The sequence below is a fragment of the Hemitrygon akajei genome, chromosome 1 (genome assembly GCF_048418815.1).
Source record: "Hemitrygon akajei chromosome 1, sHemAka1.3, whole genome shotgun sequence".
Taxonomy (NCBI): domain Eukaryota; kingdom Metazoa; phylum Chordata; class Chondrichthyes; order Myliobatiformes; family Dasyatidae; genus Hemitrygon; species Hemitrygon akajei.
This window is the reverse complement of record NC_133124.1, coordinates 96,561,213-96,579,136: the sequence shown is the minus strand read 5'-3', so window position 1 is coordinate 96,579,136 and position 17,924 is coordinate 96,561,213. Positions and strand designations below refer to the sequence as shown.

Below are 17,924 nucleotides of genomic sequence, written 5' to 3'. Positions count from 1 at the left end.
TTCAGCTTCCCCAGTCCAATCGCATTGAATTTGCCTGAATATAACTGTTCAGTGCGAGGTAGAAATAGAAGAATGAGCTTGCATTAAAAAAATGTTGACTTCTTTATCTCTTTTGATTAATTTTTGTTCAGCAAGTAACTTGGAAAATACTGACAACCATTTATAGTGAATAGAAAGTGGCAACTACTAAAGTTAAGTAACACCTCTCTTTTTAAAAGTCAGTCTATCTAAAAATTCAGCTGCCATTAGCCAGGTAAAAAAAAAATCTGACATTCTGACAGATTTGATCTATTCATTTTGAATCATTCTCAAATATCAAGCACAGGTGAAACAATGTTGACTTACTTTGTTTTAAGACATTGCCTATCATTTGATTAATTATCCTGTAATCATAGCTAATCAGTTCCATTTGCTCTATTGTGTGAAAATCAACAACTTTAAAATATTATCAATAGTTTCAGGTAGAAAACTAAAGCCCTGGCACAAAACCAGCAACGTCCTTAATTTTCCGAGACCTGTGTATCGCCACTGTTGTTGGCCTTTCTTTACTCATTTATATAAGTGATGGACAGCCAGCTATAAATATTATGCAGTGCTAGCAAGCTTCCAATAGCTTGTGATTTGATCCTTAACTAGAAATACCAATTTAAGATGACCTTTTCTATCCCTCCACCCAAAAAGGTCTCTGCCTTGCAATTGGAACATGAATGTCACATTTGATATTTGTTGAATTGTGCCTTTGCTTATAGATACTGTCAGCCTTAATAGAGAATTGCCACAGTGAAAATATGGTTCTAATAGAGTAGGTAAGGTTTTAGACTCCCGTACCAGGCAATATGACATCTGAGCCTGTTCCATCAGTCACAAAGTTCAAGGTTATCTTTTTTTGTGTCAAAACTGCTTCCTTGTTTTTAACCATTAACCTCAACTCCCAAAGGCCAGAACTGTCTATTTCTGCCTTTGATGTGTTTGATGACTATGCTTCCAATCCTCCTTGGGGGAGACGTTCTCAAACATCCTTGGGCCTCTAAGGGAGGGAAATATCATCTGTGTCCTAATTGAGCAGAGTTGGAGAATGAAGGATAGGCCAGGATAATGAGAAATTTCTTGAGAGGATGGGGAATTCTATACTCTAAACAATCATGGCAGCTGAGTCATTATGTACAAATTCAAAACAGGGATCATGTGGATTTTTGGGCAGGGGATATAGGAGTAGTGCTGGAAAACGGCACTGAGGTAAAAGAACAGCAGTGACCTTGATGAGTGGCAAAGGAGACTCAAAGGACTGGATGCCCTATTCTTGCTCTAATTCTTATATTCTTTTGTTATACATTTTCAGGCAGGTGGGGCTTGTCAGCCTTGGACAGCAGCCCGCCTAGGAGAAGGAAAACTCTGATTTGAAATCTCTGCTGCCTTGTGGCCATACCAACCCTTGGGAAAGACTTCGGGAGTAAACCCCGAGGAAGAAATCTGGAGCCGGGGTCCCTAAGGCAGTTTGATGTTGTTTTCAAACCCACTCTGGCAACCTCTGTGATGACACTGGTGTCAGGCTGTATCAAGCTTGCTTTTCCCTTGGACTACATCAGTGACATGAAGAGCGGGAATCCGCAGCATGGGCAACAGCCGGTTCTTCAAATCTTCCCGCCCAAGCTTGCACCCTGGAGAGGGCACCAGAGGCGCAAGCCCATGATCCCCTGGGATCAGTGGCTGCCTACTACAGTACTATGTCATACAACTGTAGTAGTGCCACTTGAGTTAAGCATTAGTGTGCAACCCTCACCCAAGTGATGAACATAATCAAGACATATAAAATTACAGTAGTTCTGAAAATGGGAGCACAGGCAGACAGAGAGGTGAGGAAGCTGTGTGGTATTTTTGTCTTCAATGTCAAAGGCACCAAGTATAAAAGAAGGGACATTAAGTTGCAGTTGTATAAAACTGGTTCGGCTGCACTTCAAGTATTGAGTATAGTTTATTACATTACATTGTCACCACCTTACAGGAAAGATGCAGTTAAGTTAGAGAATGTAGAACAGATTCATAAAGACATTGCTGCCTGAACTGGAGTTATGAAACGAGAAGGAGCTAGGTCTGTCTTCCTGGAATGAAGGTGGCTGAGAGTTGACATGATATAGTTTTATAAAATTATGAAAGCTATAAATAGGATAGATAGCCCTTGTGCTGTGATGAGGTTTAAAGAAGCCATGAGGCATAAGTTTTTCAAACCTGGTGAAGATGGCATCTGGTATGAGCTGCTAGAGGAAGAAACAGTATTTAAGTAGCACCTTGACTGGTAGTTGAATGTATAGGGCATAAAGGGATATGAAATCAATGCAAGCAAGTGGGATCTATGTGGACAGATATGATAGGCTGATATGGACACAGTGGACTGCAGGACCTGTTTCTATATTTTATTCACTCTATGAGATGAAACAAGGGAAAATGAGAAAGAATATATAAATTTAAAGAAGCCTTTCTTTTCAAACAGATGTGTTTGCTCCGACCCTTGTGCAGAATATGGTTGTTGCAAGGTCAAGGTGTATTGCAATGAAAGTAGACTAAATTTAACTTGTGAAACCTCTGAAATACAGAGGACATTTAAAATTATCTAAAGTGAAGGAGTGCTTCAAGGAGTATTGGTTGGATAACACCAACCTGCAATTCCCTGTTTGCCAATTATTTGGATTAATTGCTGGTGATAATGTTATTGAATTAGTGATCCAGCAACAATGATTATAAAATATTGTCCATCCCGAAAATGCAGATTGAGTATTTAATTCAGTGCATGATAAATTTAGGTAAATAAAAAGAAGATGATATTACCTAACAACACACACAAAATGCTGGTGGAATGCAGCAGCCCAGGCAACATCTATAGGGAGAAGCGCTGTCGATGTTTCGGGCCGAGACCCTTCGTCAGGATGAAGGGTCTCGACCCAAAACGTCAACAGTGCTTCTCCCTATAGATGCTGCCTGGCCTGCTGTGTTCCACCAGCATTTTGTGTGTGTTCCTTGAATTTCCAGCGTCTGCAGATTTCCTCGTGTTTGATATTACCTAAAGTGACTTGAGACTGCCAAGTAGCAAAGTAAACTGGTAAAGAAAGCTTCTGCCTGATTAGGTCTGACCTAACTGATTGCCTTTTCTTCCTATGGCCTGAAATGGCTAAGTAAGCCACAACATCAGAACAAACTTGCAGATGTTCTTCACATTCCAAGAACAAACCAGAAAGTTAAAATTATTCTAAGTGAAACAGCTGTGCCTTTCCACAGCCTGTCCATCCATATGCTCTAGAATAACTGTGATTTATAATTAAAAAGAAAATACGCTCCTGGTTTAAAAGGAGGTATCTCTTATTCCCATTTCCTATTAGTGTTCGGGAGAGTTAACACTCTTCTGAACTGAATCAGAATCAGAATCATGTTTATTATCACCTGTATGTGTCATAAAATTTGTTAACTTAGCAGCATCAGTTTAAGGCAATACATGATAATATAGAAACACACAGAAATAATATATATATATATATATATTTTAAAAGTGAGTTAGTGTTCATGGGTTCAATGTCCATTTAGCAATTGTATGGCAGAGGGGAAGAAGCTGCCCCTGAATTGCTGAGTGTGTGCCTTCAGACGTCTGTATCTCCTTCCTGATAGTAGCAATGAGAAGAGGGCATGACCTGGGTGATGGTGGTCTTTAATAAAGGACATCTCCTTTCTAAAGCACCACTCCTGACGGTATCTTGGATACTATGGATACTGCTACCCAAGATGGAAGTGACTGATTTTACAACTTTCTGTAGCTTCTTTTGGTCCTGTGTAGTAGCCCCTGTGCCCTAAGTGGCTGTGATACATGTACTTCTTCCTGTTTGTGATCCAAATCGGAGCCTCTCTGAATCCGAGCCCATCAGCATTTGGCGGGGGATTGGGGGAGGGAAGTGAGAAAGATTAAAACTTTCTAAAATGGTTTGTTATCAGAAGGAGCAATGCTGAGGTCAACATTACAGCAAGGGCAGAGTGCAGGTCACATGAAGACAAAACACTGGAGGTCTTCTAACAAGTTTAAAGTATCCTGGGATTGCAAAAGACGCTTTGTAAATCTAACTTGTCCTTTATTTTCTAAATAATTTGGTAAACCGCATCTGAACTTGTTTTTCCAGAATTAACACCATAGTTTCATGACTGTTCTAAAACTAGGAGAGGGAGAACTCAACTGAATGGTATAGAAGTGTCTTTTAACTAAGTATGGGCTGGGTCAAGAACAATCCAGTTCATTGTGTGGGTTTAGATCATACTGTGAACCCATTCACTTGGATCTGAATATCATCCAGCCGAGAGATCCAGCACATGATTTGATCTGAGACGGATAGACTATGGGTCTCTAGGAGTTGCTCTCATTGAAAAGAAATTTTAACTTGATTTTTTAAAAACAATTAAATTAAATGAGAGCTTGTCTTTTCTTCCAAGTAGATGTGTAAATTCCCATCCTGCTGTTCCAAGAGCAGCAGGAGAGATTCCCTGCTATTCTGATATTTCCTAAATCGAAACAGATTATCCAGTCATTGCTGTTTTTAAGTTCATCACTGTATGCAACTGGTTGGTAATTCAGAATTATATTCCACAACTTATTAATGAAGTTCTTTAGGATACTCCAGGTACATGAATGATTCAGTATAAGTGTATATATAAATGCAATGAACTTTGCTTGGTTACACTGACAGATCAATGGTTTTGTTAACATCTGCTCTCAAGCTCAGGGTTTTGGTTCACGTGTCTATGAACAAAGAAATCCTGAATTTACTGACAGATTTCAGCTGGTTAATCTGTCAGTTTGCTCTACTACCAGATTCTACATGAAGTCTAACAGAAAGAATACAAATATGTTAAGATTCCACAGCACAATTTTGTGCAATATTGTTCATATCTCTAGGCAAATTAGATTATTATTGAAGGCCAAAATGACTGGCATCGATGTGGAATGACAAGAGTTGTGTGCTGCACAACTCTCAAGTTACATGTTTCAGTTTTTTTACTTTCTTGAAGCTAACAAAATGCAAGTTTTATTTCATGTTTAGCAGAGACCATTTAGAATAATTGAAAAAGCATGAGCCCCTTGACAGGCTAAATTATGCAGGTGTGGCTTTGCTATCAATACAGAGTTTTCACTGTCTAATGGATGGAGCTCATCTGGGCCACACACCCACAAGGACATGATACAATCATTATCAGCTAGCACATTTAGTGCATCAGAACCAAGTAAGAATGACAAAATTAAATTTCCATTTGTGAGTACAGGCAATGAGTCCTACTCAGCAAAATCTATGTTTTTAATTCGCCCTCAGGAATTCTGGATTATTGTGGGAGTGATGTCATGCTCAGGTGGGAATACATCGTGTCACAGCAAATATGGGCAAGCATATTCTGGTGTAGTGAACACCTGGATCAGCAGTCATGTCTATGGAAGTAGCTCAGTCCGCTAACCCTACTGAAGTACTAAATATAGCTGCAGGTCACCAGGGTAAAGTCTAGTACAGCACATTCTGTTTAATAAAGGGGTAGCAGAGGTTTAGTTCTTTGACAATGAAAACTAAGCAGCTTACCACTTCTCCAGGAAGACCCATTTTTCCAGGAAATCCATCAAGACCATGATCACCCTAAGGCATGGAAAACAGCATGAAACTTAATTTATGCATAGTAACTTACAAGGATGAAAAACAAATCACTGTCAGGTTTTATATTGCAGAAAATATTTTAATCCCTCTTAATTTGGACTTGTTCAGGCATTGAATTCTATTTTGATCTGCTTATTATAAGCACAGTAATGGCTGTGAATGCAAATGACACCCATAGCTTGTTGTCTTTTAGTCTCAGTTTCATTCACCTCCTGACCCATACACTGTTATTTGTGAACTGGTTACTTCAGCCCTTTCCACTGATCTTCATTTACTGAGCTTTGGTCTTTTCCTCATTATTGTTCTTGAGTCCATTAATACCTACATCCTAAAATTGTCAAAAGACTTTTAGATCTTGAAGAGCAAAGCAGGATCCCATTACAACTTCCTCCTTACAATGGATTATTACAGTGAGAGTCATTCCATCTCTATCCATGCTTCTATCCTTGGAAGAACTATACCTTTGATTTCCAGATATCAGTCTTAATTTAATGTATGGTTAAAATAAAGAAAATGCTGCATTCGAGCACATTAGCTAGTAAAATAGCAATCAGTCTTGGTTCAGGAGGGACAGTCTCATGACTTGATCTGACTTTAATTTCACTTTGATGGGTCCAGCAATTTATGGGTCAGCTGGAGAAATGTGACCGTGAAAACTGCTGCTTTTTTACATCTTAATGTACAGTTGTGCTCTCTTATTTTTCCAATTCTGATAAAAAGTTAATGCTTGTTGTTTTATCTACAGGAGCTACCTAAAAACTTTTTGCATCCCTATCAGTTTACAAACATCTGCAGTATTCTTTTGTTTTGTTTTTCAGTCAGGTAATGATGGGAATTGTGATAAGGTTTGAATTCTAGATTTTGCCATGATATTCTATAATTTAGGGGGTTAATATGAAAGTTACTCAGAAATGGTTTGCACATGAAAACTCCTTGTACCTTCTCTCCACGGGATCCTTTCTGGCCCAGATCACCCTTTATACCCTAGGAATAGAAATAACTATAAACAATAAGACAAATTTTAAAAAATACAAGCAATTGAACTATAGCCATTTCTATTGATTGATATACAACTTGCAACAAGCAATTAAATAGTAATAACTTTATGATCCATTTACACCGGCCTATTTCTCATAAGATAAAGATCTCCAATACATTGCTAATGTTGCCTTAGAAAAATCATACGTGAATTGATACATAATGTTTTTCAATCAGATTAATAATCTACACAAACATGACTGGAGAGAATAAGTTTAGGGTCAGTCAAAAAAAGTAGAAAATGAAATCTTGAGCCTATGTTGCTCATAGTCCAAGAACATTAACCAACAGGATCTGAAAAAGGGAAAATAAGCTTATAATCGACTGCTCTGGGTTTACTAATTGTAGGATGTTGTAATTCATAAGCTGGCAAGTAGATTGATAGAATAGGAGAGAGAAGAGGTATTGATGGAACTGATCTAGAGAGGAAGCTGGTCTGATTGATTTTTTTTGTGTGGATCCTCAACCTTTCTGAACAACACGCACAAAGTGCTGGAGGAACTCTGCAGGTCGGGCTGCATCTATGGAGGGGAATAACAATCAATGTGTATTCCCCTCTGTAGATGCTACCTGACCTGCTGAAAGCCTCCAATATTTTGTGTGTGTTGCTCAAGATTTTCAGCATCTGCAGAATCTTTTGTGTCTGTGGTCCTTTTTTGCATTTTTTGTAGTGGAAAGATTTTGGAATGCAGAGGATATTCAAGATTAATTTATTACCAAAGAATGTATAAATTATACAACGTTGAGGTTTCTTTGCTCACAGGTAGCCACAGTGGAAGAAACCCAAAACAGCCCATTTGAAGAAATATAGAATCAAAATAAAGATAAAAGACCAACATTCGATGCACAACAGAAAGTGAAAAAAATCAGGCAAACAATTGAAGCGGACAACAGCAACAGCATTCTGAACCAACATTGAGTACTCAGATCCAAACACCAGAGCAGCAGGAGTAGGCCGAGAGACTCGCTTATAAGTTCATCATATTTGTGGGCACAGAACATAGTAGGCAGGGCAGTCTTCATAGCCCTAGTGCCATGGAGATGACCATTAGAGAGAATGAATTAAATCAGCTTTCATCCCAACCAATACTCTGTCTTTTCAGTCCATCTGGGCTGGTGTTTGAATTGACCCAAACAACGGAACATTGAAAGGCTCCAGTGCCTGGGGGAGAGGAGTGTAGATCATGGAGAATGAGCAAAATGGGCTCTTGTCTCTGATCTGGGCTGACGTTTAAATTGTCTCAATAGCACATTGCACCTCGCGGTAGGACCCAGGCACCACTGCAGATTAAGGCCCTGGACCTAGACCACGCTGTCCAGTGACTCATTCTGGGCCCAGGTTTTGTCTCCCAGCAACTCGCTCCTGGCCAAGATTCCATCTCCCAGCCCAAAGCTGCTCTTAAGCTCTTCAGGTCAGCTCAGCACCCAGAGTGATCCAACCTCTCACCCGGGCCAGCTGTATGGGCATCGGAACTCTACCTGCAACACGCGACAAAGATCACTTGCTCTTTCACTGCAGTAATCTAACACAATTTATCACAGAAAAGCTATTTTTATGATGTTTTTAAGTCGGATTTTTTATCTTTTTGACTACCAGAAACTGTCACATACATTCGGTACAACCATCTTAACTGATAGCACAGGATGGACAAGACAAACTATTTATGTAGTTTCATTGACTGTTTTAATGGGACAGATGTGAAACCATGCAAGGGCATTTTATCCCAGCTGGATAACATTCAGAAATAAGAAGTAGACCTTGCATTCTATTATACATCTTCATTGTGGATACCCTAACTTACCAGAAAATATTGAATGAAGTTTGAAAATTGGACTCAGTGCCTTAGGTGGTCTGTGAGTGAACTATCAGCAACCATCTTAGAGATCCAATATGTAAGTATTGTATTTTCAAGTTCACCTAGTTGGATCAGTAGAGTTCTGAATCTCTGGCTTTGGTCAGGAAATTCCAAAGCTTCTGTTGTAAGTCTGGGACATATTATTTCCTTGGATATTTTTGCTTTCTCCTGTTCTGGGGACACATTGATATCACAATAGAGTTATTAATCTGAACATTTAGGCTGATTGCATTCATTTTGGCAGTGAGCAGCCCAGAGGGCATCCAGACAGAAGATGGTGAGTAAGATTACACCCAATGCCTCTATAATTATAGCATCACTGTAGCCAGCCACACCAGTCCGTCAGAATCAATGCTGATGTTCATCAGGTTTGGCAGGTCTTCAGGTAACTGAGTGGTTTCATTCTGGGTGCATATTTTCAGCATTGGGAGTTAGTCGTTTCTCAGTGGAGTGGGATTTACTGCATTGGGCTGCTCCCTTCTTCCACCATTCCAGTTCAATATCCATTATTTGGATCTTGGTTGTCGATGCTTGAAAATTCAATGCTTGAAGCTCAAATGTGCCTCTGGTCAAGTTTGAGCATTGGTAAAGAGAGAGCTGAGAGAAGAGAACTAAGTGGGAGAGACTATTGAGGCACCTCAATGCAGTGGCATATCCACTGGAGCTTGTTCCTCATGAGCAAGGCTTCAGTTCTGGTTGATGATTTATTTTGCTTTACCTCTGAAGTGACTTAGATTGAAAATGTTCTTATCTAGTCATCACCAGACATTGACTCTGGTGGTATATTGCCTTGAATGAAATGGATAACAAGACAGGAGGTGATTACACCACAGAGTTTGACTCTGGTCTGGGTTCAGAGGTGTCAGTTTCTCTCTCTCAGGGCAATGGTGGCTATGCAGAATTCATAGCGTGATGGCGGGCATCTATGGCTGATCAAGCCATGGTAAATGATGGCATACATACATCTTCGTTATTTAAGGCCAGGTTCAGTATCATGATGAGCCATACTGACTGTGTGATTTTCCTCATTGCATCCTTCTTCTGCCTTCGACTAACCCTTCCTTTCACCTTACATGATGTAAATTTTTGACAGCGTTGCTTTAGGGAGTCGATGGAGCACAGACCTCCTGACCACAGCAAGGTGCGAGGACACTTGCTGGAAGTTACAACTTCCTGCTCAAATTACAGGCTATCTAGTCATCATTGAATACTTAATAATATTAAATATGCAAATACTTCCATATAAACTGAAACAAACATTTGTTACAAGTCATTGGAAAATCAGGTCAACACACAATATAAATAGCTGGGTCTTACAGAATCTGAAGACTTCAAAGCCCAAATAAATGTGGATTTGATCTCTCTTCCTCCAGTTATGTTACACAAAAATTTGAGATAGATATGAGAAAATGTAGAAAAGTATCCTGGTTCTGAAGGTCAACTAACATCTATAAAATAAAGAAATGAACTCTGGAGTATTAGTTGTCCAAGATCAGTTCTTGATTTGGGTGCATATCATGATGTTGCAAGGAATCCATATCAGCAAAGACTTGATCATTGATGGGGAGAAGAAAGCAGGGGTGAGAAAGGTTAAAAATATTCAACTCATCATCAAATCTAACACAGAAAAGTCACTTCTTTACATGTACAGTGAGAGAGAACAACAAAAACTGTAAATCCAACGTGTCAACTTACAGGTGGTCCAGTTGCACCTCGGAAACCCTGTTCTCCAGGAAAACCCTGGTCTCCCTATTGGAAATAATGAACAGTTTAATAACTAAGGTAAAAACAAACAATTATGTACTCTGTTCACCCTCAAAATAGGAACTTGTTTGTGCGTGACTATGAAAATTGTGATATCACTTTTCGTTGAACCACATTCCAACATCAACAGAGTTGGCATAACCGAGAAGAGAATTGGGAACAATATTTCTGCACAATGTTTATTTTGTTAAATAAAGGGTTTATTAGCAGCAGATGCGTTAATTATACACAGAAAATACAGCAGATGCTAAAACCTAGAACAACACAGAAGATGCTGGAGTGACTCAGCAGGTCAGGTGGCATCCATGGATGGAAGTGGACAGTTGACAGTTTGGGTCACCTGTACTGGAAGACAGAGAGAAGATAAAGGTAAAAGGAGGTGAAGGGAATGGGTGGAGCAAGAGATGGCAGATGGAACAGGGGAGGGAGCAGCAATAGTTAGAATGTGGAGGGGAGAGTGTAAATCATGCCAGAAGCTGGAAGCTCATAGGTGAAAGAGACAAAGGACTGGAGATGGTGGAATTTGATAGGAGGGAACATGGAATAAAGGCAGGGAGGTTAGGAAGATGAATGCAAATAGAGATGGAGGGGAACCAGTTGGAGAAATGTGTGGGTGATGGGCAGATGTGAGGGTTCAGAAGGAGAAAGAGGCATGGTGATAGGAACTGGATGAAACAGAAAGAAAGAGAAAATAGATAGGGGAGCAGTTATCAAAAGATGGAGAATGCAACGTTCACATTGACGTTGATTACTTTGACAAATACAAATTTATATGTGGCAGGATCATAATGCTTTTCTTTACATTTCATGAGAGTTTGGAATACATGAGGCAATTGAACTGGCGGGGTTGACCTGCAGACTATGAATCTGCAGACTATGACTCTATGTTGATGGCAACACATGCTTTACAAGCTTCTTCCAACAGGATCTGTGAGAAGTCTGCAACTACAGTATATAACTCCAGAAATTCAAAGCAGACATATGTTTTATCACACCGCTTCTGGACTTTCCCAGGACTCAGGGTAATTCCATAATTAACCCTTTGTTTAATGCATGTAATATACAGTGTCATACCATCTGAAATCACAATGTTTAATGGACATGTGCATGGATAGAAAACACCAGAGAAATATGGGTAAATGGGAAGAGCACAGATAGACATCATGGATTAAAGAGTCTGTTTCTGTCTTGCATTACTCTATGACTGAACCATCTGGTGGAACCACCTGTGTTCTTGTATGACTGTCCTGTGTGAAGAAAGGCATGGAATCTATCAGGTAAGCCTTTGATATGTTCCAACATGCTGTTTTATATACATTTCACCAATTTACTTTGTATCTCTGCCAGCAATGCTTGAGCCCACTTCAACAATTTGCATGTGAGAGAGAAAAGTCGTGATGAGTGCTTGTTAAAAGACAGAAACAATAAATTGCCATTTTACAATGATAATTATACCAGGTTAAAGTCATCAGTACAAGTTTCACAGACTATTTCATGTTTCATGATATTCTGACTATTTTTCCATATAATTAATTTGGAGAAAAATGCACCCTTAATATTAACTTCTAAAAATAAAATTAATTATGCAGCTTACACAAGCTACAGGCCAATTGTCAAGTAGATACAAAACACAATTACCCAGGATGGTCTAATAGAAGTGTCAGGGTTATTATTTCATTCCAGTAATTCAGTAATTCCTAAGAAGATGCACAATACAATTTATGCAATGCTTCTTGCTGTCCAACATCGTTAGACTCAATGGCAAGAATCCAACAGGCATCTCGATAATGCCAAGATATGGAGGTCAAGTATAACCAGCAGAGGGATGCAAAAAATCCAAGCAATCCATTCAGCATCCAATGGAACACCACCTGTGTGCAGATCCCACTGAGACTCAGTCACCTCAGAGAAGAAGTATAACACACTCAGTTCCAAAATACTGCCTGGGAAAAAGGAGAAGTAACCCAAAAGGTGGGCATTCTTGATTATCAATTCATCTTTCAAGATCAGATTTGGAGAGAAATTAAAATGGGACACAAACTATGACAAAGCTTCTTTGGGACATTAAGTCTGAAAAGTGTTTTGAAGCCACATGATGGGAAGAAAATGATTAAAAACTTAGCAAGTCGGATGGCATCACTCTTAAAATGAGCAAGGCTGTTCTTTCACTAAACAGATCCTAAACAGTGCAATGAACCTGGCCCTTCACAGTATACGCGGGGCTTTGAAAACCATACCCATGGTTCTTATGTTCTCGCAGATTAAATGCATTAAATGTACGTCATTGGCTATAACTGGGACATTCTGATGTGAAAAATTTTACACCAAGAGAAGGGTGTTTACTTTGGCTCCTGCTTGGAACAGTTGTGAATCCAGAAGGCATGACAAATTGGGGAAGGGGAAGCAATCCATAGTCAACAATCTTTATATGGACACATCAAACCCCACCTACTTTTTCAGGTGCCATGTAAGCACCACCTGGGGTCTTTAAAGGTCTTTGTTTTGGTTATAAATCATTTAAGAAAACTCTGCTGCATTCATGATGCTTGTTAAAATTTGGTATAAATACTAAAATACAAGGCTATAGATTTACCTAGACAGTAGTCAGAAAGTTTGTTGAGCTAAGTATCTTGGATGATGATAAAATGCACAAGACAATGGCATAATGTACGTAATTTACACTCAAGGCCAATTGCAACAATTCAAATCCTAGAATTAGGATTGCCATTCTTTCCTTATAACTCTGCCCAAAGTGTAATATTTATACATCAATCACTGTACAGCTGTTCTTCATTCCTACATTGCATTGATGTGAGTAACAATATCTGTGATGTTCAAATGAACAATAACATGTAAGTAAATTGGGCCTAGGGATCTTTCAGTTACCAGTGGTGCAAGTTTGGGCGCATTAGAACTGTTCCATTTGCAAATACAAATAAAATAAACTTTTCAAGAAATGTCTTCCATTGAAAAATTTCAGCAGCTTTTCTTGTGCAGTCATTTGATACTATTGCCCTCACAGGCATAATTTAATACTGATTTGTTGTTAAAGGCAAACTTCCTTTATTCACAATTTCCCCAGTGTTGTCTGCCAGTGAATCAGTTCTTTGTCCTCTGCTGAATAATCATACTTTTTCCCATCATACTTAATTGTTGGATCCTCCTTATTCACCCACTTCTTCCTGAAATATCATCTGTTTTTAAAATGATCTTAATCAGCATAATTTCAACTTAATCTGGCAAAAAGAACAGTACAAATAGGTACTGAAAGAAGAGAAAACTAAATTAAACAGTGTTGAGAAAACAGTGTTGAAAGCATTGCTCTGAGTGATCAATTGCGAGAAGGACTATACAATTTTATAATAATGTCATCCAAACTTTAAACTTGTCCAGAAATTGTTCAAGTCTACATAAACCATAATCCTTGGAAGATGATTGCTGCTAGTTAAATGCCTGTGCAGTTGAACTGAGCATATTAGATTAAGGTTCAGAAATTATTTCACATCATGTTTTGGGGAGTTTAAATCACATTGCAAGTCACCCTAAGAATATTTGTGAAAGTCACACAAAATGTAACGGATTCACTTTTGAGGATTAGAAAGAAAAAATGCTGAGTTTTCTGAGTAACACTAAATTGTTGATATCAGTACAGCCTCCCCTGCTGATGTAACCCAAGATCTTGTCAGCAGGTGAGTTCTTTGAAGCTCTTAAAGGGACATGTCACTATATAATCAGCACTCTTTCAGGTAAAAGGAAGTGATGGAGCTGAATGAGTGGATGCTGCAATAAAGAAAGAAAGCCAGAGGTCCAAGTAAGGAAAATTTGAGTGTTGGTCCTCTAAATATTGCAGCTTTGGGGGAATCATGTTGGTAAAACATGGTTGTTCTGTGAATAAACAAGAACTGCTTCTCATCAGACTAGCAGGGTTGAACATTTCACAAAAATTGAGCAGTGTGTGTTGCATTACTGTAAAATGTTATCTGGAAAAGGACTTACAGCAGAAAGCAAGAACAAGTGTCTTATTGAACAAGCAACAGATGAACTTCCAACCAGGCAATAAGACACCCAAAATTGCTTAAATTGCTTAAATTGCTTAAATAAGACACCCAAAAAGCATAAAATTGCTGTCCTGCAGGTGAACCAGATTTTCAGCAGGATAGTAACGTTTTCTTGGAACTTGTGTGCAATCTGGTGAGCTTAATTGATTTGCAGAGCGCAAATGATATTAAGATGATTGTTAACTTTTCTTAAAATAAAATTACTAAATACCAAGTTCATGAAAACTAAGTCACTCAAGTGACAATATATACTTCATATTTCCTTCCATGAAAGGGCAAAGACTTTGGGAGCATGGGAGTACTGAAGGACAAGTTGAATGGATCAAGTTGACTTTTCTTGCATATAAAGAAAAGGGTTCCTGAATCTATGCTGTTCAAGAAGGGAACTCACATGAGGAATTCAGTCCAAGCAGCATAAAAAACTAGAAACCTAACCAATTAATGTCTGTTTAGCCATGTTTAAGAGGTTCTCTGAATAACTTCACAGACAGAAATCAACCAGAGATATGACAGGAGAGAAAATAAAGGGTTCTTGTAATAAGAACAATATCCTTGTCTAGAAATCACACTACACTTATTTTGGTGCGCTAAAGGATGCCTGTGTTTAGTGCTAACATGTAATCAGGTTTCTGGCACAAAAGAAGTATGAAATTTGCCAATATCCACATTGGAGCAGCATTAGAGTTGTTTTTCAAATAGAAATGATCATTAAAAAAAATAGGAAGTAGTATATTTTCTGACAGGACTTCAGCCAATTTCCTGATGCATTCTGCATGGAGAATAGCATCGGCCCTGAAAGATGTACTCCTATGGTGAACAGAGTCTATGTTTTGGCAATGCAGCTGCCACTGAAAGAACAATGGATTCAAGACAGAGCAGGATAGGACCATGCATTTGGTGAGATACATGCCAGGAGGAATGTCCTGTGGGTGGGAAAGTCATCAGATCATCATAAAAAGTTCCTGAGAAAAAGAAGGCTATGACAGGAATTGTGCAATGGCGATCTGTACATCAATTTTTGTATCTGCCAAATGGAGCTCCTCTGAGAAAATGTATGTCATGTAAAGCTATAGATTATTTCTGCAGAGTGTCACACATTAGGAAATATAGACATTTTTTTCCCTAAAGCCAAGCTATTTCATTAAGGGTTAAGTAACACATGTTACACAAATACTCAGGTTGCTTGCTGTGTGCCTAAGACCAAGAAAACGTCATGTGTGCTTAACTGAACGTCTAGACTGATTTTGTGTCGAGCATGATTTCACAGAGAGATAACGACCTGTGTGATCTACTTAAGCTAAGACTGAAATTGGATCATGTGATACCCAAAAAAACAAGCCTTATGTCATCTGATTTCTAGATTCTTCCATTTTATTCTGTTCCACAGGAGATGAGAGTTTCAAGCATATTCAGAGAGGCAGGTTTTGCCAGCTGTGGATGAAGCTGAGTTGTACGAATGAGTTTGGGAATGCAGATGGAAGCTGAGACACTAAAGACATAATAATAATTTAGCTCAAGGCTCGACCACCATAGAAGGTTTGAACTGTAGGAGAGAAACCATTTTAGGAGATGCACTGTCTGCTTTGAATTAGATAAGTTTGCAGATATATTAGAATAGAGTTTTTCAAGAGTGGTTTAAGAAGTAAAAGAGTTACAGACAAAAATTACATACACTAAAAACATGAGCTAAGATATTTAACCTGGTGACGCAACTAGAAGAACCGAGTGGCGATATGATTATTTGATAAGAGAATAAACAATAGAGGGATTATATACAGTATAAAGTAAATGTGAAGGGAAGAGGGAAAGAGATTTTTTTTAAAGAATGGGTTGATTGCAATATCCATGAAAGCAATTGGCAAAATAGAGGCAGAAATAACATGGAATAGTTGACAATAGGGTAAACTGGGTGATTGAATAATCGGGAGCTGATTTATAATTTTATTGCCTGATCTTTTCATTGATTAACTTCATAGACATATTTAAGGCTGACATACTGTTAATCCTTTAGTCTATCTGAATGAGTTGGAAGATGGTTAAAAAAGTGGACTTCATAAACAACAATACACACACACAATATAAGATGAACTCAGTAGATGAGGCATCTAAGGATAAAAATTAATAGTCAATGTTTTGGGGATAAAGCAGTCCTGATGAAGGTCTCAACCAAAAATATTGACTGCTCATTTTCCTCCGTAGACGCTGTTTGGCCTGTTGAGCTCCTCCAACATTTTCAGTGTGTTGCTGCTGATTTCCAGCATCTGCACTCTTGTGACCACATAAATATAGTGCCTATAAAAAGTATTCACCCCCCCACCACCCCCCCCCCCCCCCGGAAGTCTTCATGTTTTATTTTTTTACAACATTGGATCACAATGGATTTAATTTGGCTTTTTTGACACTGTTCAACAGAAAAGTCTCTTCTGTGTTAAAGTGAAAACAAATTTTTACAAAATTGGTCTAAATGTATTACGATTATTAAACACAAAATAATTGATTGCATAATTACTCACCCCTTCAAGTCAGTATTTAGTAGATGCACTTTTACCAGCAATTACAGCCTTGAGTATGTGTGGATAGGTCTCTATCAACTTTGCACATCTAGACACTACAATTTTTCCTCTTTCTTCTTTACAAAACTGCTCAAGCTTGTCAGATTGTGTCGGGTTTGTGAATAAACAGCCTTTTTCAAGTCCAGCCACTGGACATTGACTTTGCCACTCCAGGTCACTAACTTTATTGTTTTAAGCCATTCCTGTGAAACTTGGCTTTATGCTTGGGATCATTGTCTTGCTGGAAAACCGATCTTTTCCCAAGTCACGGTTCTCTTGCAGACTGCATCATGTTTTCCTCCAGGAGTTCCCTATATGTAGCTGCATTAATTTTATCCTCTACCTTCACAAGCCTGATGATCCAGCCACTACTATGCTTCGTGGTAGGGATGAAATGTTTGGCTTACACCAAATATTGTATTTAGTCTGATGGCCAAAAAGTTCAATTTTGGTTCCATTAAACCATAGAACTTTCTTCCACCTGACTTCAGAGTCTTCTACATGCCTTCTGGCAAACTCTAGTTGAGAGTTCATGTGAGTTTTTTTTTTAAAACAGTGACTTTCTCTTTACTACTCTCCCCTAAAGCAGTGACTGATGAAGCATCCAGGCAACAGTTGTATGCGCAGACTTTCCCATCTCAACCACTGAAGCTTGTAACTCCTCCAGAGCTGTCATAGGTCTTTTAGTGACCTCCCACACTAGTCCCCTTCTTGCATGGTCTCTCAGCATTTGAGGACGGCCTTCTTTAGGCAGACTTACAGCTGTGCCATATTAGAAACATAGAAATATAGAAAAACTACAGTACAATACAGACCCTTTTGCCCACACTGCTGCGCCAAACATGTACTTACTTTAGAAATTACCTAGGGTAACCCATAGCCATCTATTTTTCTACCAACATTCACCAATGTTCTAAGATATCATCGTATAATAATTTTTTATATGTGAAACAAAATTCTTCTCTGTTCCATCATGTATTACACCAC

The 17,924-nt window shown here is 38.7% G+C and overlaps 1 protein-coding gene across 4 annotated transcripts in view; it reads right to left on the bottom strand.

Moving 5' to 3' along the window:
- The window catches only part of col22a1 (collagen, type XXII, alpha 1), a 272,437-nt gene that overhangs the window by 109,515 nt on the left and 144,998 nt on the right, over positions 1-17,924 (bottom strand). For all 4 annotated transcript variants that reach the window (XM_073048247.1, XM_073048265.1, XM_073048274.1 and 1 more), the window contains 3 exons: positions 10,259-10,312; positions 6,609-6,653; positions 5,598-5,651 (listed from right to left, as the gene is read on the bottom strand). In XM_073048247.1, coding sequence (XP_072904348.1) covers positions 5,598-5,651; positions 6,609-6,653; positions 10,259-10,312 — 153 coding nt within the window. The remainder of the gene's footprint in view (positions 1-5,597; positions 5,652-6,608; positions 6,654-10,258; positions 10,313-17,924) is intronic.